The sequence below is a fragment of the Melozone crissalis genome, unplaced genomic scaffold (genome assembly GCF_028551555.1).
Source record: "Melozone crissalis strain CALT ecotype California unplaced genomic scaffold, PUWL_Pcris_2 ptg000019l_1, whole genome shotgun sequence".
In the NCBI taxonomy this organism is placed as follows: Eukaryota; Metazoa; Chordata; class Aves; order Passeriformes; family Passerellidae; genus Melozone; species Melozone crissalis.
The window spans coordinates 3,452,674-3,474,731 of NW_026535797.1; the positions used below are offsets into that span (position 1 = coordinate 3,452,674).

The 22,058-nt window shown below is 48.6% G+C and overlaps 1 protein-coding gene across 2 annotated transcripts in view; it reads left to right on the forward strand.

Annotated features, from left to right (window-relative positions):
• The window catches only part of FAM53B (family with sequence similarity 53 member B), a 42,066-nt gene that overhangs the window by 3,732 nt on the left and 16,276 nt on the right, over positions 1–22,058 (forward strand). Inside the window, exons 1-3 of one of the 2 annotated variants that reach the window (XM_054277048.1) lie at positions 7,453–7,549; positions 13,376–13,600; positions 16,613–16,664. In XM_054277048.1, the coding sequence (XP_054133023.1) occupies positions 13,532–13,600; positions 16,613–16,664 (121 nt within the window). In that variant the 5' untranslated portion in view covers positions 7,453–7,549; positions 13,376–13,531. Of the gene's footprint in view, positions 1–7,452; positions 7,550–13,375; positions 13,601–16,612; positions 16,665–22,058 lie in introns of those variants that run through there. The other variant, XM_054277049.1, reaches the window with a different exon arrangement.

Here is a 22,058-nt window from a genome sequence, read left to right on the forward strand (position 1 = left end):
CAGCCAGAATTTCTCCTGGCTTCAGGTGGTTTATCCATGAGTTTTGTAGCCTGTGGTGTTGGATATGTGTGATATTGCATCTTATGCATTTGACATATGCTGTGTATGATAAGTAAGATTTGGTATGTTACAAGTTTCTTTGATATGTTGCAAATTCTTTTCCCAGCTATTTCTGCAGAGCAGCCATGCAGAATGTGGCTCTGCTACAGGGAGCAGATCCATGGGCTGGTTTGTTTTTCCAAACTTTTCTGAGCTGGCTGCCTTTAGGGAGACAAAAATTCCCAAGCAACAGCCTGGCTGGGATGGTGCATCTCAGTACAGCCTCTGGATGTGTGTGTGGGGGTCTTTACTCATCAACAGGTGAGGTGGGGATTGAAAATTAAGAAGTGTGGTGAATTTCCAGCCAGAATTTCTCCTGGCTTCAGGTAGTTTCTCCATGGATTTTGTAGCCTGTGGTGTTGGATATTGCATCTTATGCATCTGACATATGCTGTGTAAGATAAATAAGATTTGGTGTGAGAAGTTTCTTTGAAGTGCAGGGAGGAGTGAACTGCACTGGACTGACCTGGAGGAGCAGCAGCAAACCCTGTAGCTGCTCCCAGCCCTGCTTGCTGTGGGTCCCTGCACGGATGGGTGGGAAGTACCAGGCCAGTTTGGCTCAGTAATCACTTCATTTGAGTAATATTTTAAGAACTGGTTGAGTGAGCGTAAAAAATCTGTTCTGGTGCGTTGAGTTTCTGTACCTCCCCGCTAAAAGTGTGCCCAAGGGAGACTTGGTCATGGTTTTTGCTTTTAGAGGATTAAATATAGCAGCATCATTGGTGACACTCCTCTGTAGTCCATTTGAAGCATCCCCTGGGCCACATCATTCCCTGGGTTTGTGGCTGCCGGCCATGGCTTTTGCTTTCAGCAGCCAGGGCTGGGGGCTGCCTGTGCGGTAGGTACGGGGCCGTGCTGAAAGAGGAGTTTGACTCTTGTGCTCACAGATCCTTACCTCTCCTAGGGTTTGTAAAAAATGGGATCTGGCAAGCTCTGATCCAGCAGCTGGAAAAGCTGCTCTCCCTCTCTCTGCTCAGAAGCAGCCCCTGACAGAAGGAGCAGTGGTTCCTTGGATGGTTGGGGAGTGGTGGTGCAGGAGGATGCGGCTGCCCAGGTGCATCAGCGACTGGATTTGCTCTCAGTGACTGGTCTGGGCCAGGGGGTCCAGAGAGTCACCCCTCATCCTGCTCCTAAAGCCAAGGGCATGAGTTAAAGTGTGTTGCTTACTTGCCTTTAAGGTATCTTTTCTGTCCTTTACCCTGTGATGACTCTTGCAGTGACCCCACACAAGCTTCGTGCTCGTCTGCCCCAGTTGTACAAATGCCAACATCACTGTTCTGCACCAATGGGAAATGATAATTATAAGGAAAATTAATTAATACAGAAAACTGGTCTTCTCTGCTTAGGACGGCCTGGCAGCACAGTTAGGCCAGGTGAAGATGGCCATTTCTCATTTCAAGTGATGTGGGAAAGTCACAATAATTGTGATTTTCTGTGACTGCCTTAACCTTACTGAGAGCAGCCTTGCGGGGTGCTGGGCAGTAGTTGTCAATGCTATGAAATTACTTCAAGTGTATATATTATTATCCCAGTTACCAAGTGCTTTGGGGTTTTTTCTGTCCCAGCTGGTACAAATGAATATTGTATAATATTTTTGAAAGGACAAGCTTTAGTATTATGAACTAGGTGCCAAAAGCTACAATTGTGTGCCAAAGCTGAAGAGCCACTATAATTATAAAGATACAGAAAGCATTGGAAATATCCATTCTTGGGTTTGTAGACTCTCCGTTAACTCAGAAAAACAGTGAAGCCTAGAGAAGCTGTGGCTGCCCCTGGATCTCTGGAAGCGCCCAAGGCCAGGCTGGACAGGGCTTGGGGCACCCTAGGATGGTGGAATTTGTCCCTGGCCATGGCAGGAGTTAGAATGAGATGCTCTTTAAGGTCCCTTCCAGTCCAGGCCATTCTGTGATTATTGAATTGTCAGTTGTGTTGTAAATGAGATGCAGTGCAATGGATGGTACTTCTCAGAGTGAAAGCATCCTGAATGAAGATGTACATTGCCAAAATTTAAACGTTTCATTTAGAAACTCTCACCCACATTTTCAGTTGTGCATGGTTTGTGTTGTTGGTAGAAATTATTTTTCCTGTGGTGGTTTCAGATGTAAATATTTGAAACTTGATTTAAATAAAAGTTCCATCCCTGCAGTGTGGTGGGCTGTGCTGCCCATTTCAGACAGGCCCCCAGTGCAGAGATAAAGCTGTAGCACTGGCTGAGGTCCCCATGCAGCCATTTGTGATGCTGTAGTTTATTGCAATGATTATTGTCTGTGCTGTTCAGGAAAGAATTGCACTTTGCCCTTGTCTGGATCTGCACAGCTCCATCTTCCTGCTGTGCTGGGAGGTGTTCCACTGCTGGGCTGAGGGACCTGCTCAGCTTCTCCTGCCCTCTCTGGGGCAGCCAGGTCCTCGTCCTCCTCAGCAGTTACCACTCCCTGTTCCCTGTCTTGTGCTGCACCTGAGCTTTGAGCCCCCCAGTTACCCCTGGAGTCCCCCCAGACCTTGGTGAGAGTTGAGGGGAGGCTCCATGGAGAGCAGAGCACAGAGGCTGTGCCATCCCTTCTCCTCCTGGAGACCCCAAATTTACCCAGTGGACATATCCCTGCATGCCTGGGGAATCTGCTGCACCATGCAGGGGCCTGGGCTCGTGCCCCTGCCTTTGAGATGAGTGGCTTTTAAGCAATTTAGTTTCTTGGGGTATATCTTAACATCTCTGTCACCAACTCTGCTGGTTGCTCCTCTCTGTTCTGTGTCACCATGCTGTTCTCTGTATCTAGCATTTTGCTGGTCTCAGTCACTTACAGACACTGGTTTTCCTGTTTCCTCCCCAATTTCTGCCAGAAACATTGCATGGCATAGGGTGGCAGTGCAGTTTGTGCTGCAGCCAGTGTTCCCAGTGACCTGCAGCTCTGTTTGGGATGTGCCAGTAAGGGGTTATCAGTGCTGTCATCCACTCCTGTGCACTTTAATGAGGTGTTTTATACCAGTGCTCCCTTTCACCTGCACAAAGGCTCCAGGTGAGGGGAGAGCTCTTTGCTTGGTGCTGTAATTGTGATTCCTGACTCCCTGACCTTGCACTGAAACCAGAGCCTTGCTGTGCCTGAGGTCTCACTCCCCACATTTACCAGGCTGCTTGTGCTGTGCTCAGGGACCATCCCTGCTGATGGCTCAGAGGGCTTTTTGGCATGATCTTACAAAGCTGAAGGTGTAAATTTATTTGGAGCTGTTGTTTAAGAAGGATCTATATTTAGTGCCTGCTGTTTAATATCATCCCAGGTTACTCCTGACAAATGTGACTGTGTTGTTTTCCTTTCTGCTCAGGACAGTAATGCTTATATTGCCTATTTCTTCCTTTAATGATTCCACCATTCTGTTTTTGTCAGCGAGACTTCTTATTGTCCTTAACATCTATAAAATCCCCTGTATCTTGTTTTCTAACACAACCTGCTGTTTAACTAGCAGGCTCATTCATTTAAGGAGCTGGCCTTATTTTAGGCACTTCATAATGATTTACAAATTCCAGGATTCATTAATCCCTTCGCTCATTAGGGTTGCAAGTTGATACATGTTTTTTCCATGTGATGAAGGTGGACATTTTTGCTGCCCTATTTGTCCTGGGCAATCATTCATGTTTGTGCACTGACAGAATACCTGGCTTGGTTCCCTTCCTGGCAGCTTTGGAGCAGGGGTGGGATGCAGCATTTAGGTCAGTTCTCCTCGGGATGTTGTTTCAGGAGTGGCCTTTGTGCTTCACACCACGCTGGTGCTGGGGCCAACCCATCTGTTCTTTGGGCTTCCCCTTTCTGTGGCACAAGGGAATCTGTTTCTCTCCTGATTTTCACCCATGATGTGAGAGAAAGAGGGATGCTTGGAGACTATCCAGAAATAGGGTGGAAAATGCAGATTTTTACTTTCTTTTCCCCCTTTATTGCTGCCTATTCACGGTGTCATAACTGAGCTCGAGGAGGGAAGGACAGAACTGTGTTCCTGCCAGCCCAAATAAAACCAGGGGCTGTTTGCATTTCCACTTACTTTTAAAAAAATTTCCTCACCTCCAAAATGGGCTGCAGAATCTGGGCTTTTATGGCTGCTAAGCTGCAGTGCAGCTCATCCTGCCCTGCTCTTTGGGAATCCTCTGTGGGCATTACTTCTCTGGCTGGGCAGTCCCCTGGTGGGCACCTTGTGTGCCAAAGCTGAAGAGCCATTATAATTATAAAGATACAGAAAGCATTGGAAATATCCATTTTTGGGTTTGTAGACTCGCTGTTAACTCAGAAAAACATTAAAGCCTAGAGCAGCTGTGGCTGCCCCTGGATCCCTGGAAGTGTCCAAGGCCAGGTTGGACAGGGCTTGGAGCAAGCAAGTTGGTACCTCAGGCTTGCTGGAGCTGTTCCCCATGGGAAGCATCTCCCTGCTGGCCCTCAGGGACCTCTGATGGAGCCAAACCTACAGAAGGTTTGGGCTCTATGTGCTGCTGACACCTCTCAGGAGCCCTGAGTGTTGTTACAGCAACAGATTCCGTATTATCCCAGCCTCGCGAGCGTCTCCCTGGATATTAAAAACACCAGCTAAAAGCCAAGTCCAAGCTCTCCATGAATGACTCTGTGGAAATGCTGTCGGGCACGTTTCAGAGCTGCTTTGGCTTTGATTTAGGCAGGTAAACACCGTGAGTGGGTGTTTGCTTTGACTTCTCCCTCGTAGCCAAAGACTTCCTTTGAGGGCAGGCAGAGCCTCCAGTGCTGCTCCCCATCACAGCAGCAGCCCAGTCTGCGTGTGCCTGGTGTTGGCAGAGCCTTCCCTGCATGCCTGGGCCCAGCAGCAGTGGGAACCCCCAGTTTCCTCAGGATCAGGGGTGCCCCTGCCCAGGGCTCCGCTCAGCCTGGCAGAGCCTGGTGCCTCCATCTGGATGCAGCCCAGTTGGGATGATGATGCAGGATGACATCCCTGGTTGGCAGCTCCTGCTTGTCCCACACTCTTTCTGCTCTGTCCCCCTTGAATCTACCCAAAATCAGCTGCAGGATGGCTCTGACACCAGAGATCACCTTTGCCATGTGGCGGGTGGTCGCTGGGGGAGGCAGGGTGGGTTCAGCCCGTCCTCTCCTTGCCCTGCTGCACCAAGAACTGTGCTCATCACACATTCCCCATCTCCACCAGAGCCATCAAACCCAGCTCCTTGGCAGCCCCTGCACGTAGGAAGCGTCTTCTGGTACCAGATTGTTGTGTATTTAATGAACCCAAGGAAAACAAGGCTGCGAAGGCTGCGGGGCGAGGCGAGTTTGCTCCTCAGTCTGCCAAATTCCCCCTCGTTCAGACAACCCACAGATGTTTGGCTGCTCCTGCCTTAAAGAGATTTATGGAAGGTGCAGGGCTTGGAAATTTATGGGGACATGGAAGTGGCAGTGTGGGCAAAGGTTTCCTGGCCCCGGAGGTCTCCTTCCCTCCCTGCACTGTCCCTTCCCTTGGTGTTGGTGGCAACGGGTGGACAAACAGCAGGGAAAGTGCCTTTGAGTTGCTAGGAGGATTAATAAAGGCTCCAGGTTCGTCTTTCAGGAGCTCTTTGAAAGCCATTTCTCAGCTGAGGAATGAACCCCCAGAGCCTGCCCAAGAGCCAAAGTGCTTTGGTCCAATGCAAACAGTGTGGGGTGTGCAGGTGACAGCAGGCACATGTGTGACCCTGTGCGGGCACAGACACCATCCACTGAAATTCTTTTCATTCTGCCTGCTGAGTTCAGGGAGAAAATTTCAATTTTTGGAAGGTTCTAAGTGATCATTTTGTTCGGCTTCACACGAGGGTTCTGCAGTCTTAAAGGATTTATCCATGAAGGGGAGGTGGTAGAAGATAACGTGGAGTCTGGCAGGTGATCCATACATCCAGGGTTCTCCTGCTTTAGATCCAGGCATGTCCATAAGGGCTGTCAGCCTCTACCTGTTTGCCATCTCAGCCTTGCAGAAGGGAGAAATCTGACTTACAAACAGCATCCAAATTGGCTCTGACAGCCATGGTGGTGCTGTGGGTCTTGGCAAGTGTTCCCCAATTACTCAGTGAGATGTCCCAGATCCTGCTCCTGCCTCAGCTGGGTGGGTTTTCAGTGGTCACTGATGAGCAGCAGTGTTACAGTCAGTGCTGCAGCTCTGAATTCACTTGACATCTCCAGGATTTGCTTCTCACAGGGACCTTGAGAGCTCTGGAGCCAGCAAGTCTGAAAATCCCCCTACCTGAGGGTGTGAGGCCCTGGCACAGGGTGCCCAGAGCAGCTGTGGCTGCCCCTGGATCCCTGGCAGTGCCCAAGGCCAGGTTGGACAGGGCTTGGAGCACCCTGGACACATGGAAAGTGTCCCTGTCCATGGCTGGGGTTTGGAATGAGATTTAAGGTCCCTTCCAAGCCAAACCATTCAGTGGTTCTAACCCTGAGAGCATTATTACGTGTCTGTAAGCAGATGGGGGCAGTTTGATACAGGTACTCTGAGGGGTTCATGAGCTGTTTGAAGTTGTTTGTGCTTGAGCAATGAGTCAGTAACAGCAGTGTGGTGGGGCTGGCTTCAGCTCAGGCATCTCAGGCTGTATATTGGAAAAGAATATAAGGAAGGAACAAGAATTGGGTTTTTGTGCCTGTTTACTAGAGCAGCATGCTCTGAGCAGTAATTAAAAGTAAACCCAGACCGTGCTGCCTTGTTCAGCATCCCTACTTGTTGAGATTAAGCAGCCAAAGCAATTCTCAATTCAGCAATTCCTCAGCTTTTGGGAGCGTGGCCAATACTCACAGTGTCTCACAGACCACTGCAAATTCTTGTAATAAATCTCACAACTGGGGCGGCGGGGGAAACCCACAGAAAGGTGAGATGGACCAGCAGGCTGGACTGCTGCTGCTGCTGCTTCAGCTGCTCTTCTCCAGGGACAGCCCTCCCAGGGACAATTCTTCCATGGAAATAGTACTCAAAGGTAGCAGTGGAATACTGAGTGGGATAGGCAACAATTGCTCCAAGAAAATGTGTAATTTCTGTGGTCATTGGGACTGGAATCAGCTGTAGGCTCTGTCTGCATGGCCCACACTTCCAGGGATGGAGCAGCCACAACTTCTCTGATTAACCTGTGCTGGACCCTCACCACCCTCACAGGGAGGAATTTTTCCTAATATCTAATCCAAGCCCACTCTCTTTCAGTTTGCAGCCATTCCCTGTCCTGCTGCTTCCCAGGGCTCCTGGCTTGCACCCCTCTCTTGCTGCTGGCTGTTTTGCAATGACTAATTTTGCTTTCTTCTTTTCCTTTTCAGTTGCCAGGGAGGAAAAGGCACAGTCACTGCCAGCACCATTTCCTTCGAGCTAAAGATGTTGAGACAAAGCACCTCTGCCCCTGCCCTGTCCTTTCAGCCCTTCTGCTGCTGCTGTGCCCAGGACTCCCTCCCCTGCCACTCCTGTTCCCTAAGAGCACGGGGGCAATAAACCTTTTACCCAGGTAGTTGCTGTGGAATTTTCCTTAATTCCTTATTCCTTTTCTTGTGAGTGCTTGCCTGCAGTTGAGGCTCAACCCAAGCACGTAGATCTGGGCATGAGCTTGGACTTGAGGCTCTCCCTGGAGATTTGGGGGTGTTTGGATGTGTGGTTTGGGCAGGGGACCCTCTGCCTTGTGTGACTTTGGTGTCAGGCTGAGGCAGTGCCATGCACGTGGAGCAGGGGATGGGGTGAAATAACAGAGTTTTGTTTGCTTGTTCATTCCTTTATGGCTGTGGGCAGGACCCTGGTGTGGCTGTGGTTCCTGGTAGTGAGGGTTATCTCAGGCTCCATCTGTGGTGGCTGCACGTGGCAGTTTTGGTTGCTAACGTGTCCCCATGGGATGGGTGATGTCCTGGGAGACCTCAAGCTCCTTCTGGCTATGGATTTCCTAGCGTGGCTGTAGTTCAGGGAGGAAATTTCAATTTTTGGAAGGTTCTAAGTGATCATTTTGTTGGGCTTCACATGAGGGTTCTTCAGTCCTAAAGGTTTTATCCATCCAGGCTCCATCCAGGATGCCCTGGCAGGACAGGTGAGCTCTGGGCTGTGCAGGTGAGATCCTGTGTTCTTGTGTGAAGCTGTTCCTCACAGGCACTGAGGTGATGATGGTTCCTGAGGCTGTGCAGACCCTTGGAGGACCTCACCTCACACCCTGCTCCCCCTTTGCTGTTACATGCAGGCAAGTCCTTTACTTGCTAATTAAAGCGTGTCCTTGCCTTGTTAGCCCTGGAGAAGCCTAGTCTGGGTGCAAGCAGGAGGCAGGGGAAGGCATTTCCTTGCTCCTTTCCTTTGGCTGGCAGCCTCTGAGTGCCTGGAGCATGGGGCAGCAGGAGGTTTTGCCAGGCAGGAGTGGAGCAGTGTGAGAGCTGTGATGTCCTGGGTGGTGTTTGTCCTTCCAGCACCCTGTGGAGCAGGAGGAACAGACTGCAGGCTCGGGGCAGGGCTGCAGCCTTTCTCCTCCCTAGGCTGGGCATCCTGGGGCAGCTCTCTGCTCCTGACAGAGTCCCAGGGGACAATCCTGAAGCCGCTGCCTCCGTGGAAATTCCATCCTTTGAAAGCCGCATGCGCTGGCTCGTGATCCTGTTTGCTCAGGACTAGTCCATGGGGCATTTCCAGAGTGTAAAGATTTCTTCTCGGGCCCTGAATGGCATCTTTCACATTTATTGGAGGTTTTCACCCCATAAATAAACTCAATAATCCCTAATGGCATAGGCTCAAGCAAGGGGAACAAACTGCCCAGAGCTGAGCCTGCTCAGCCCTGTTGCAGAAGACAAATTATTGCCTGAGTGAGGAAATAAACCCTGACTGAGCTACATGCAAATGATAGACTTCATGGATTTTTTCCAAATTCATAAGACAATAAATCAAGAAATTGAAGATGTACTCCTTGGCATTGTCCAAAGCCCTGAGGGTGAGACAGGCTGTGCCATGAGGAGATTCAGTGTAGCCCAAATCACTTCTAAGAAATGGAAGGACGGGGAGATAGGCATGATTTTTATTTTGGGTGAATATTGCCACATTATGCTTGCAGAAAGCCTTATACCCCACAATTTTCAATTCCAGTCACCAGTTTTGGCTCTTTGCCCCAAATCCTTTGTAGCCTCCTGGAGGGTTTGGGAGGGGATGACCAGTCTGGTCTGACTGCACAGAGAAATCAAGGTATGCATAGAGGAGGGAATTTCTGTGTCACTGCTGAGGGTGGGATGGTGCTGGAGCCCTGGAATCGTGCTCAGAGTTTGGCCCAGAGGGATTATGTAGAAATAGATCTGTAGAAAATTTTAAAAATTCAACACAAATTTTACATAGTGTATATTTGTATGTAAATTTTGAGATAAGAAATGTTGACTTAGAGATACTATAGAATAGGACAGACATTAAGAGAAAAATTAAACTAAAAACAAGTTTCAAAGGATGGCTTTGTGGGCAATATTATATACTTTAGAGAAATAGAACTATAAAAGATGTATTGTAGTAGGATTTAGATACTTTAGAGAAATAGAATTATAAAAATTGTATTGTAGTAGGATTTTACACTTAGTTGTAGTAGGAGTACATTTATAGTGTATTGTAATTAGAAAATAGCTTCTGATTGTGATGGCATGAATTATAACATCTGTACTGTCTCACCCTTCTCATGAGACTGAAATAGGAATAAAATTTTTTTAAAACACCTCTTAGTTGCCCATCTCTGGGTCAGAAAAGAGCAGAAAATCCAACAGGATTAGCTTTGGTTCTTCAGACATGTGGGTCTAACCTGCATTGAATAAATTCCAGAAATCCCAGAGGTTCCTTGCTCAGCCATTTTCTTCCAGCACAGCACAGGGAATGGTGCTGGGGCAGGGCTGGGGAGTGGGGTCCTGCTTGGGTCATGGATTCCTCACTTTGATCAGCATTAAAAATTCAGCAGGGGCAGGTGATTTATATTCTGAGAGAATTCTCACTGTTCTGCTTGTGAGGTGTATCAGTATGCAAACCACAGCTCCAGCTCCTTGTTCCCTGTGCCCTTTCCACTGTAAATAGGTTTTATGTCAGTGTGTGTGGCTGGAGATGGATTATTGAGCTGGACACGGGTTGAATGTGTTCTGTGCAGAGGGGTGATCCCACAGCAAGTGGAAATCTGTGTGGTGCTGATCCTCAATCTCAACAAGGAGCATTCTGGGGGTCAGACCGTGGAATCATGGAGCTGGTAGGGCTGGAAAACAATTCTGAGATCATGGAGTTGGTAGGGTGGGAAAACACCTCTGTGATCATGGAGCCCAGCTGTTTCCCCAGCACAGGCAAGGCCACCACTAACCCATGTCCCCGAGTGCCACATCCCAGGGCTTTTAAATCCCCCCAGGGATGGGCACTCCAGGCTTGGTAACCCTTCCTGTGGGGAAGTTTTCCATCATTTGCATGGGGATGTGGCACTGGTCACTGCTCAGGCTCCCTCCAGCTGTGGCAGAGCATCTGGCAGACAGTTTGCTGAATCCTGAGGTGTTTTCCATGCAGCTCAGTGTAGCAGGTGAGCAGGGCATGGCTCTGAGTGGTGCTTGGAGCCTGCTGTGTTACCGGTCATGTGTGAGACCCCCCTGCAGGGAAGGGCTGTTTATCCCCCATGAGCAGCTCTAAGGCTGTGCTTGTGCCTTGTAAGGAGCATGTTTGTTCCTCAGAATTTATCTTTCACGCCTGTGCATGAGAGTTGGATCATTCCACTTAATTTTTTTCCAAGGCAAACACTCCACAGGTGTGATACTGTTGAGAAAGCAGCTCTGAGAGAAACCTCTTCCCACCTCTGCCACTGCAAAGATCATATGAGGCTTCTCCTTGGTCTGTGTTTTGAACCATGTAGAAAGCAGGGTTTGCTAAAATGTGGGGATTTCTGTGCCCTAGAGTTTCTTGGGGGCTTTTCATAAAGCTCAGGAGATTTTGTCAATCCTAGTGGCCGTGGCTCGAGTCTAAACTTAACCTTGACATCATGATGAAGATAGTTCCTTTATCTGATTGCAAATGAGGAAATACATTTCTTAAAGTAATTAATGGTCCCTGCAGAGCATCTTTTTATTACCGTGTGTGTGTAGCAGTCTATAAATACCCAGTGGTTTCCTCCTCAGCATCAATAGGGTCCATCCTGGCCCTGCAGCTTGTGTCCCATGGCACTTGTTTGCATGGAGAGGATGTGACAGGGCAGGGCCGTGCGTCAGGAGCCCTGGGAGGCAGGATGGGGAGCCAGAGATCACATTTCACTGGAAAGTTTCCCTTGTTACTGCAGTTTCTCCATGGGGATGGCTCCAAAACCCAGCCAAGCAGGGGATGAAGTTGCTGATACCTGCAAGTGCCTCAGCCCCAGTGTTGAGGGTGGTGGTGGCTGCCAGCTTGGCAGCACTTTGCTGTGTTGCCTGTCATTAGGGCTGTGTTAATTGCAGGGAGGTGTGATGGTGTGTGCTGCATGCTGGCCAGGGCAGGGAGCCTCTGCCTGTACTTGCTGCTGCTCCTGCCTGGGTGTGTACCCGAGTCTGCTGCTGCAGCATTAACCATCACCTCAGGGAAGGGCAATTATTCCTGAAGAAATCATACCTGGTGAAGGTGCTTGGCTGCTTTCATGCTGCTCTGAACCCTTGTTTGATCTTTGTGCCAACGGTGCCCCAGTGTCTTCCCAGCACAGAGTTTGTCACTGCAGCCAGCACTCCTGGCTGTGTCAGGGTCAGGGACAGCTGAGGTTGTCATACATGGAAATCACAGGGTCACAGGATGGTGTGGTTCAGAATGCACCTTAAATTCATCTCATTCCACCCCCTGCCAGGAACACCTTCCACTGTCCCAGGTGCTCCAAGCCCCATCCAGCCTGGCCTTGGGCACTGCCAGGGATCCAGGGGCAGCCACAGCTGCTCTGGGCACCCTGTGCCAGGGCCTGCCCACCCTCACAGCCAAGAATCCCTTCCCAGTATCCCATCCAACCCTGGTCACAAATTATGTGTCATTTTGACACTCTGAAATGTTTACTTTTCTATCTGACAGTTTTCACTTGGTCACTGGGCTGCCTAGAGGTTTATGATGAAGTTACCAGTAAGCTGTAAATTATGATTCCATTGATAGCCCACAGAAAGCTGGAGACTGGACCAGGTACTCTTGGGAACAGTAAATCTTCAGAAAATGTATTGATTCCCAATCTTGGCTTTGCACTCTGGATGAACTTTGTCCTCATAAAATAATAGAAGGTGATTTTTCTTTACCAGCCAGCTGGCCTTTAAATGAGCTACTCTTAACACCACTGGAAGCTCTAATCCAAGTAAACATGGACAGGATGATTCAGGAGCTCGGAAGAGCAGCCATATCAGTTCAGCATAACGGTTAATACCTACTGGAATATTTTCATCCATCATCCTTAAACATCACAATTGGCTTTGACAGGATGGTACCAGATCAGTGTTTTGTGCTCTTTGGATTGTGCAAATGGTGAGTTTGGTTGTTTGCATTAACGAGCAAAGCAGCAAAATAGAGAAACAGGATTAGGGGAGTGATTTGGGGAAAATGCTGATTTCAGTAATCAGATTTCAGTTGCAATCTGTCTGCTTTACAAGGGAATAAATCTGCTGGGGAGGATGCCAGCAGGGCTCATGGTCAGGGCTGGCTTGCAGTTTTCATTTCAAGAGCCTCCTTGTTGTCCAAGTTTCCTAAAGCTACCTAAGAAATAGTTGGAGATCAAGAGGCATGGTGTGGCTTTTAGGGATTCAGGGCAAGGAGCTGTCCCTCCTCCCTTGCAGGAAACTCTTTGCCTGGTGTTTCTCCCTAAAGGGCTCTCCATAGATTGGGAATCATGGAGTGATTGGGTGGGATAGGTGAATCCAGGGGATTTCACAGCCATAATGATGCTGGAGAGGCTTTTTCTGTTGGACATCTGCTCCCAGCTGGTCTGGGGGCAAAGGGTTTCTGTGGGATCAACCCTGGAGCTCTAATGAGCTCTTCTTTCAATCTTTTGTATCTTCAGTATGGGGGATGCCAGTCCTCTCTTCAAATGGAGAATTCAGAGGAAACTTCATTAATTTGACTGCAATTCAGAGGAAACTTTATTAATTTGGCTGCAATACTTGTGTCCCTGTGGATGACCTTGTGTACCTTGTGTGCTTCCAACAGCTCCTGTGAGTGCCCCATCCTGTGCTGGTGGGGAGCAGAGGGACATCCACAACATTTATGATCCTAAAATAAGCACACCCCTCAAATAACCACCATCAGGGTGTTTTTTAGGCAGTGCTTGCCCCTTGCCCAGTGCATCCACCCCCCTAAAGCTGTTCCTGTCTCTCTCTTTGTGCAGGGAGCTTTCCCCACCCCGAGGCTGTCCCTGCACATCCCCGAGGAGCTGGCAGGGCCCAGCCTCTCCTGGGGGATCATGGACTGACAGAGGAGCTTTGCCAGCCCCAGCTGCCAGCACCCTTTGCCTGGACCCTGATGGAGGCAGGACTGCATTACCATGGTGATGATCTTAACCAAAACTCGGGAAAACAAAGGTGCTGACTCCGTAACATGCAGGACTGAGCTGGTAAGCTTTGTGAAATCTCTTCTCAGAACTCTTTCACTGCCAAGAACTGTGCTGTAGCTTTGTAATAAAGCTTTTCTGTCCTGCAGGGATGGGTCTTTAGGTGGTTTGTAGTGCTGATTTCTACAAAGGTGCATTAATATCCAAAGAGCAGGTGATTAGTAAATGATTGGAGTGCTGTGGCTTTTGCATATGTGGATTTCAGTAAGCACCAAAGGGGATAAAAAGCACAAAAAAAATGAATTCAGTGCTGTGAATCACACAGGTGAGAATTTGCTTCACCGACAGAGAACAGATGCTGATCATTAATAGGAGGATGAGCAAGAGGGAAGCAGGATTAAGTGGGAGATGGTGAAGGGCAGTGCTGTGGTACTTAATTTCTCTGGGAGCCTGGAGAGGTGCAAATCCACCATGCTGAATGAGCAGGAAACAGCAAATAAAGCAAATGAGAGGTGGCAAACAAACTGAGGGATGCTGTGAGGGCTCAGTGTACCTGTGGTAGGGGAAAACAAGGGGCAACATGGCTGGAGGCAGGGTCAGAGCAAACGAGGAGGTGCAGGGTGGTGGAGAGCCATCAGAACACTGCTGGTTGTGGCCATCTGCCCCCCTGTTCTCCTGGAGAGATGGGCATGGTCTGAGGAGAAACTGGCCCAAAGGCTCTGAAAGTCTGTGTGTGCAGGAAGCATCTGGCAGGATGAGCCATACACGGGCATTCTGAACATAAAAGAAATAGCAATGCCTGAGTTTGCTGAGGGTGACAGGCTGTCCAGCCGGGCTCCTCAGGCAGAGAGCACACTGTGCTGGGGTGAAGGCAGGCTGCCCTGGCAGGGAAAGGCAGAGGAGAAGGTGAGCAAGCCAGAGGCAGTGGAGAATACTGCCTTAAAAGGGTGAAATCTGGGAAGGGTATTGATACATTAAGAAATACCCTTGCTGCAGTGTTAGCTCCTGTGGGAAGGCAGCATCTCCCATGGCTGCTGCTCAGGGTGGGAAGGGGAAGCCTGAGCTTTCAATGCCAAGCTGTGCCCTGGGCAGTGTGTGGGGCAGGTGAGGGGGAGCTGGCTGCAGAGAGGCAGGTGAGAGCAATTTCTTGTACTCCTCAGAAAAGGGCTGGGTGCTCAGGTGTCTGGTGGTAGAGATGCAGAGCTGTAACACAAAACTTTGCCCCCATGTGTTTGCCCAGTGCTTCCCACAGCTCTGGGGCTGGGTCAGGAGTGCAGGGACAGTGCTGGGTACACAAGGGGAATTGCTGGGTTGCCTGGATTGTTAAATTGGGGCAGACAATCACAAGAAGGCTGATCCACTGAAGAAAGCAAGAGTTTTTCTGTTGACTTCATGGAGAAGGCCAAAAAGTGAAACCCAAAGGAAATAAATGTCTGAGCGCTGGGGCAGTGTCTGCTGCCAACAGCCAGTGGGCCCCTTTGGTTCAGCTCCCAATTTGGTATGAAAATTCTTACAAAATGGTAATTATACTCAATATGGGACATATGTCAGGCTCCTCTCCTTCCTGCCTTGCAGGCAGTGCCTGCTCTCTGGGGCTGGCACACAGATGTGCACTGGCACAGCCCCTGCCTTCTCTGGGGCTTGTCCCACTTCCATCTCTGCTCCACTTTGGCTGCTCCTTGGAGACAGCTGCCTGTCCTCTCTGCCTCCTGATTAATTCTGCTGATGGATCATAAGGTGGGGCTTGACAGATGGAGATATCCTCACTTCACCCAGAAGAGTGGCACATGCCCCAGAGGTGACTGACCCTTATTTACCTTCTCCACATCCTCACCCTGTATTGTTTCATGCCTCCCTGCCCCTCTACACTCAGTATTTCCAGCATTCTGCATATGAAGTGGGAGCCTTTTATTGGATTGCTCACGTGCCATAATTTGGTACATTATTATTATTATTATTATTATTATTATTATTATTAGTATTATATCTCCAGTTCTCATGATGCTCTGGAGATTCTGGCACAGAGAAGCTGTGGCTGCTCCATCCCTGACAGTGTCCAAGGCCAGCTTGGATGGGGCTTGGAGCAACCTGGACACATGGAAGGTTCCCTTTCCAGGTGGACCTGGATGTCTTTAAGTCCTTTCCAATCCAAACCATTGTGAGATTCCATATTTATGTGAGCAGGCAACGTGTGAAATGTGGATCAGGAGGGAAGGTGTGAGTGCAGTGGCCCAATGCCAGATAAAACACAATTATGGCAGTGCAGACGGACGTGGGGGCTGTGCTGGTGCTTCCCTCAGATGATGTAAAGCCCCAGTCAGATGGGATGGTGTTGCCAGGATAGACACTTCAGAAGCCAGAACGTGGATATTTTTAGGGATAATAAAAGAACAATTAGTATGAAAGTGTGTTTTTGCAGGCATAGCTGGAATGGCATGCAGCTGTGGGTAACATATTGATTTATTACATGTGAACCCATCCATGCTCATTTTTAGAAGTCTGATGGTGCTTCTTATGCTGTCAAGAGGAAAATTCTTGGGGGAAAAAAAAAAGAGTGTGAAAAGCAACCAGGATTATGTTGTACCCATGCAGTGGCATTTCCCCCTATTTTTAGTGCAAATCAGCATAATCCGAGTGCAGACTCCCCAGAAGTGCTGAGATGAGGATACCTTGCCTTAGAAACACATTAAATGCTTGAAAAAGCTAAATAGCTGCTTTGTCCCTTTATGGGCTTGGATGAGGCTCAAGATACCACTTTTGCTCCTTTCTTGCCCAATCCAGGATTCCCACTGAACTGCAGCTCCCATTTTAGTTCCTCCAGAGTTTTGGGACCTCACTGCAGCTCTTCCCTGAGGTAAGGGCTGGCTGCAGGACCCTTGATCTGCAAGCTGAGGCCTTGAAAAGGTCTCTGCACAGAGTTTAATTAAAGTTGATTTCCTTGAGGAAAGGTGGCTGTGTCTGTGCCCTGGTCCCTGCTGGAACAGGGCCATGGAAGGCTTTGCCCAGGCTGGAGGATGGTGTTTGGTGCCCAGGTTGGGTCTGTGAGCAGTGAATAGTTTTTCTGGTTGTTTGCAGCACACTCCAAAGATGAGTCAAGGACCTACCCTGTTCTCCTGTGGCGTGATGGGTAAGTACAGAATCTTCTCTCTGTGTTTCCTCTGCTCCCGCTTCCTCACAGTGGTGGGTGGGAAGCTGTCCTGACTTTTGGATGCCTCCAAAACAACTGCCCTGCAGCCCACCCCACCACACCTGTGCCCCTCTCCTCCCCAGAGGTGCTTTTTGTACCCTGCTGCCATTGCTGTGTGAATTGCTTATCTCCTTTCTCCTCTCCTTTGCTACATCTGCTTATTTTTAGAGCTACTCTTACAGCTGAGATTATAGACACTTGGGGTCTGAAGTTGTGTTTGAGTATCCAGCCCAAGACTGTGGCTCTTGACTGTTTGCATGATGCAAGCAATAGATGACAGCATTATGAGATGTTTGTACTACCTGGCACAAAGTGGTTGGACAGGCCTCAAACAATAAGGAAAATGTCTCATTTTTGCTGCTGACAGGAAACATGGTATAATATGTTTGACACCTTTTATGCCAGAGCTTGCTGTCAGTTTTTATGCTGAACAGCCACCAAAATGGAGGGAGGGTTGGTGCCTTGGCTGATGATGCTGAAACACTGATAGTGCCAGAGGATGTGCTGCTGTGCTCTTCTCTTTGGCCTTCCTAGCAGGGAGCCAACCACTGGGCCAGGCCTCAAAACCCAATTAAAATTGTAGGTCAAGTTTGAGCCAAGCTCCTTGCTGTGAGAGCCAGTCCTCCACAGACAAAGAGGCTGTCCCTGTTGCTCATGGACACAGCTCTCATTAGTGTTAATGAGAGCACATGCACTGACAGGAGATGTCCCCCAAGCTCTCTGATAGCTCCAGCCATTGGCAGTCTGGGAAGATGGACAGCATTTGTGGGGTTTTTGAGATGAAAATCAAAGTCAAGAAGGGATAGAGACAGCCCCTTGCCTCTCCCCTGCCTTTCAAACACGAGTGAGGAACAAAGAACCCAAATCAGATGGTTTTGTCTTGCACTGTGCCACTGGCAGGCTCTTCAGCAGATACAGAGTCTCTGCCTAATTGAGGAGCAGCCTGTCTTTAAGGGCTTTTACAGAGCCTTCTGCCAAATTATCCTCCCTCTGAGGGAACTGAATGTCACCTCCTTGACCTCAGCTTGCCCTGCTGTGGTCCCTGTCATGCCCAGTCAAGAGGAGCCCATCCTTCCCTCCTGTGAGGGCATCGCTTGGCTTGGGTTTCATTCTAGTTATTTTCCCTGAGAGTTCTTGATGTCCCCAAATGCAGGCCACAATCACAGACTAACCCAGGATGAAAACTTGATTGACTTTTTAAATAAGTTACTATCAAAATGCAAAACTTGGGGAATATTTTAGTTCAAAGGGCCAAGTCTCTGTTAGTGGAAAGCACTGAGATAAATAAACACAGTGAAGTTTGGACTGGTAGCACAGACAACAAGAGGCAAAGACTCCCAGTCCTACCTATGTGGGAGGTTTGGAGGGAAGTTGGCTGATTTTTTTTGGGGTTTTATATAAAAGATAATCTTAGAAAATAATCTTTCTGATACCTTTGGGGTGAGGGCAGCTTTGGGCAGGAAGGCAGTTTATTTCTGGACTCTGTGGCCATGGGGCAGCAGGGCAGAGGGAAGCTCAGCCCCTGCTAAGGAGAGCATCATCCAAACCCTGGAGCTTCTCTTGTAAGGTACCAAACACTGCAAGAATCTGAAAATAGATTATAGATTGTAACCAAACTCAGTATATTGAGTAGACATTCTTTAAGACTTGATATATTGGATGATGCATGGTTAGGACCCATTCTCAGGGTGACCTAAATAATCTTTTGGCTTTTAGATTTGTGAGAAATATTTCTGCCAGTGAAATGATAATATTACTAAAAAGGTTGGGGTTTATCTCTATATAGCCCTTTGCCTGGAGGAAGATTAAAGGTGAAATGCCTAAAACAATAAATTCAACAGCTACTGCTTTCTCTTCTCCTTGATGGGTCCTTGAAACACCCAGGAGTATAAGAATTGTCCTGTTGATGGATAGTTTGCTGGTTTGGTTTTTTTCTCTTCCTTTTTTTTCTTTTTCCTTCCTCAGCAGTCCCCATGGCAGGTCCCCAGTGAAAATATCTGTGCTAGAAAAAGGTGGCATATTGGAAAATTGTGGGATTAGGGTGGTGAGGGCCTGGCACAGGCTGCTCAGAGCAGCTGTGGATATCCTATCCCTGGAAATGTTCAAAATCAGGTTGGATGGGGCTTGGAGCAACCTGGGATAGTGGAAGGTGTCCCTGCCCATGCCTTTTGCTATCCACCCTAAGACAGAAAAATTCCAATACAGGAAATCAAAAGTAACAGAACCCCAGAATGGTTTGAGTTGGAAGGGACACTAAAGATGATTTCACTCCACCTCTGGCCATGGCCGGGACACCTTCCACTGCCCCAGGTTGCTCCAAGCCCTGTCCAACCTGACCCAGTGAGAGAAGCTCAGTAGGTGTGTGCTGACAGCTGAGATCTCCTGTCTTCTGTGTAAACAAGAAATTATCTCTGAGGGAACCTGCAGGCAGGCTTTTATTGAGGCAGTGACAAGGTGCTTGCACATGCAGCATCCCATGATTGTAAAAGGCAGGAGGAGGAGGAGGAGGATGGCTTTGAGCCACCGAGACAGATCCTGCACTCTGGGAAGTGCTCTTTTCAAAGAGCATCATTTCCATTTTCCCTTGGAGGGCTCTCAGAGTTTGCCCTCCCAGGGTGCTGCAGCAGAGCAGGGTGAGGGATGGGGCACTCAGGTCAGTTTGTCTGTCCTTTGGCACTCTCACGTCACTCCTCCACCACGTTTGGCAGCACCATTGCTCTGAGCATGCCAGGGCAGGGCTGCAGCCTTGGGCTCACTGTTGCACAGCTCTTTCTTGGAAATGGCTTTTCACCATCCTTGGGAGACAGAGGAGAGCCAAGAAACCAGGAGAAAAGAGAGCTCATGGAATCATGAAGGTTGGAAAAGACCTCTAAGATCATCAAGTCCAACCTTGAACCCCTTCATAGGGGTGATGGCCCTTGAATGCATCCTGAAAGCACCTGCCAGTCTTGCATGCCTCCTCTTTCTGAACCAGGGCTTTCTGGATTTTGGGTATTGTTTGGAAAGGCCATCAATGGTGCACATTCAAACACAGTCACCCTGCAGAGAGAAAAAGCTGCTGGGAGTGTTCTGGTGAGGTGTATCTGGAGCAGGGACACCTCTCCAGAGGATCCCACTGAAGAGCTGGGCAGGTTTCACTGTCAAGGTTGGGATTTCCCTCCCCCATGCAGGCTGTTGGCACAAGGAGCCCACAGGTGTGTTTAATCTCCAGAGCCGATTTTGAGGCTGTTGTTTTCATTTCCCGTTGAAGCACAGCTCTGCCCATCGTATTTTGATCTTGTTTCTGCACTAGGAAAGCTCCCTGGCACTGCCATCAGCTAATTACAACCATTAAATGTGTCCCATACTTAGAAATTATCTCCTGAACATAAACAGGGGGCAGTGGAAAATGCAGGCTCCCTTTTCCCCTGTGCACAGGAACTGTGAGACCAAAATTCCACTTGAACAACATGGAAAAAAAGGGAATTGGATGTGCACCTGTGCCCAGACAAATGTTTGGGTTAGGTTCCAAACAGAATCTATCTGCCAAAAAGGATAAGAAAAATTGATTGAAACCTCTAATTGCTTTACAAGTTGCCATAATAAATTATGTATTAATGTAAATTATTTCATGGGAAAAGAACGTAGAGGAAACTTGAGCAGAAGGATCATGCATTATGTATAAAAAGGAACTGTAAAAATATTATAGCAGCACATTTGTGTCGCTGTAGTTAAAGTTATGTCAGCATTTTGGTTTTACACCCCTCTCTGTGGTTATGGGTGGCCAGTAAAATTTACTCTGTGTCACCAGAGGGGCACAGCAGTCATTTGAAAAGCCCAGGACCATCACTGAACTGCCTGATGTGTCTGTGGGTGCTCCTGCAGCTCAGCCTTTGGAAACCTGGCTGTGGTGCTCTGAGGGTGGATCCTGTTCTCTGTGGAGCAGTGCAGAGCTCTCGAGGATGGAGAACAACACCCATGTCCCCAATTTTGGGCTGTGACTCCAGTCCATGAGCACCACAAGGGTTTGTTTGATGTGGTGAAGGTTTTGTGAGAGAGCAGCTGGGTTTTGTTGAGGTGTCAGTATTAATTTTTGCAGTTTTAACTCAAAATCCAGAAGTAAGATGCTGCTTCATCCAGGGACACCAACAGCCAAGAAGGACCTGTTTAAGCAGGGCAAGAGCCCCTCAGGCTGCACTTACAGCGTGCTCTGGTTGTCCCTTTGTTCTCCCATAGGCAAAGGAGAGTTTTCCAGCCAGGCAGCTCACTTGCAGACCAAGGGCTCTCGTGGTGAGTTTTATCCTGGAACAAATTGCTGCCTCAGGGTAAACCAGGCTGAGGTTTGTAGTTTAAGAAAATTAATACATGTTTAACTGCAGCAGAATTAATGGCTCCAGTGCAATTATCGTTATCAACGTGCGCAGGATGGGACTTTTAGTCTTTAAAAACTGAGCAGAAAACCAGCTGCTTTTCCTCACTAAGGCTTTCCAGAGCTCTTTAATTATACCCTCGGCCTTTAGACTACTCCATTTTCAATTTTTTTCAGGGCAATCTGCTTCCTACTTGCACTGAAAACCCATTTTCTGGGCTATGTAGCATTTTGGGACTGGTCAGTGATGGCTGGGGACTCGGAGGGATCAGGTTGTGCCAGCTCACATTGTGCAAGGGGAAAAGCAAATAACCCCAAGCTGGGGCTGGGGATAGTGGTGCTTGTACCATTTTCTTTGCCAGGTTTGGAAGATTTATAGCTGTTTGTGCTGAAGCAGGGGTGAAAGAGGAAGGTGTCCCGTATCCTCCTCACCAAGGCCTTTTGTACAGTCTCCGGCCAGAGGATCGTGGCAGCTTGCCATGAAAAATCGGCTTCTATTTCTGTTTCTTTTGTCTGCTGACCTGACCCAAGAAATCTCTCTGCTGGCAGCATAGTACAGAGGAAAAATAATAAAGATCTAAACATAGATGGAGTTGTCTAGAGCAGATTTCTCACTTTTCATTGTGTTTATTAAAATGAGGAGAGCAACAGTTGAAATGCTGTGCGGTTCCTGCGGGCAGAGCCAGGCTGTTTGTGGCTGGAGCTGTTATGGCAGCAGCTGGAGAAGGGAGAAATGGGAAAATCGGCCAAGAGTGGTGCAAGGGGCCCCAAATCTGACCTCCTGACTTGAAACCTTAGTCAGAAGCGTTCTGCACCGTTGCATCTTCCCTACCAGGCTGGTACCTGCAGCTGCGGGCTGGGCATGGCTTTTGATTCATCCTTTGGTTGCCTGAGTGGAAATACCCAAAAAGCCCCCAAAACATTGCCTCGTTTAGATACAATCATGTGAAACTTGGCAGCGAGGGCTCTCCAGCACGGCTGGGCTC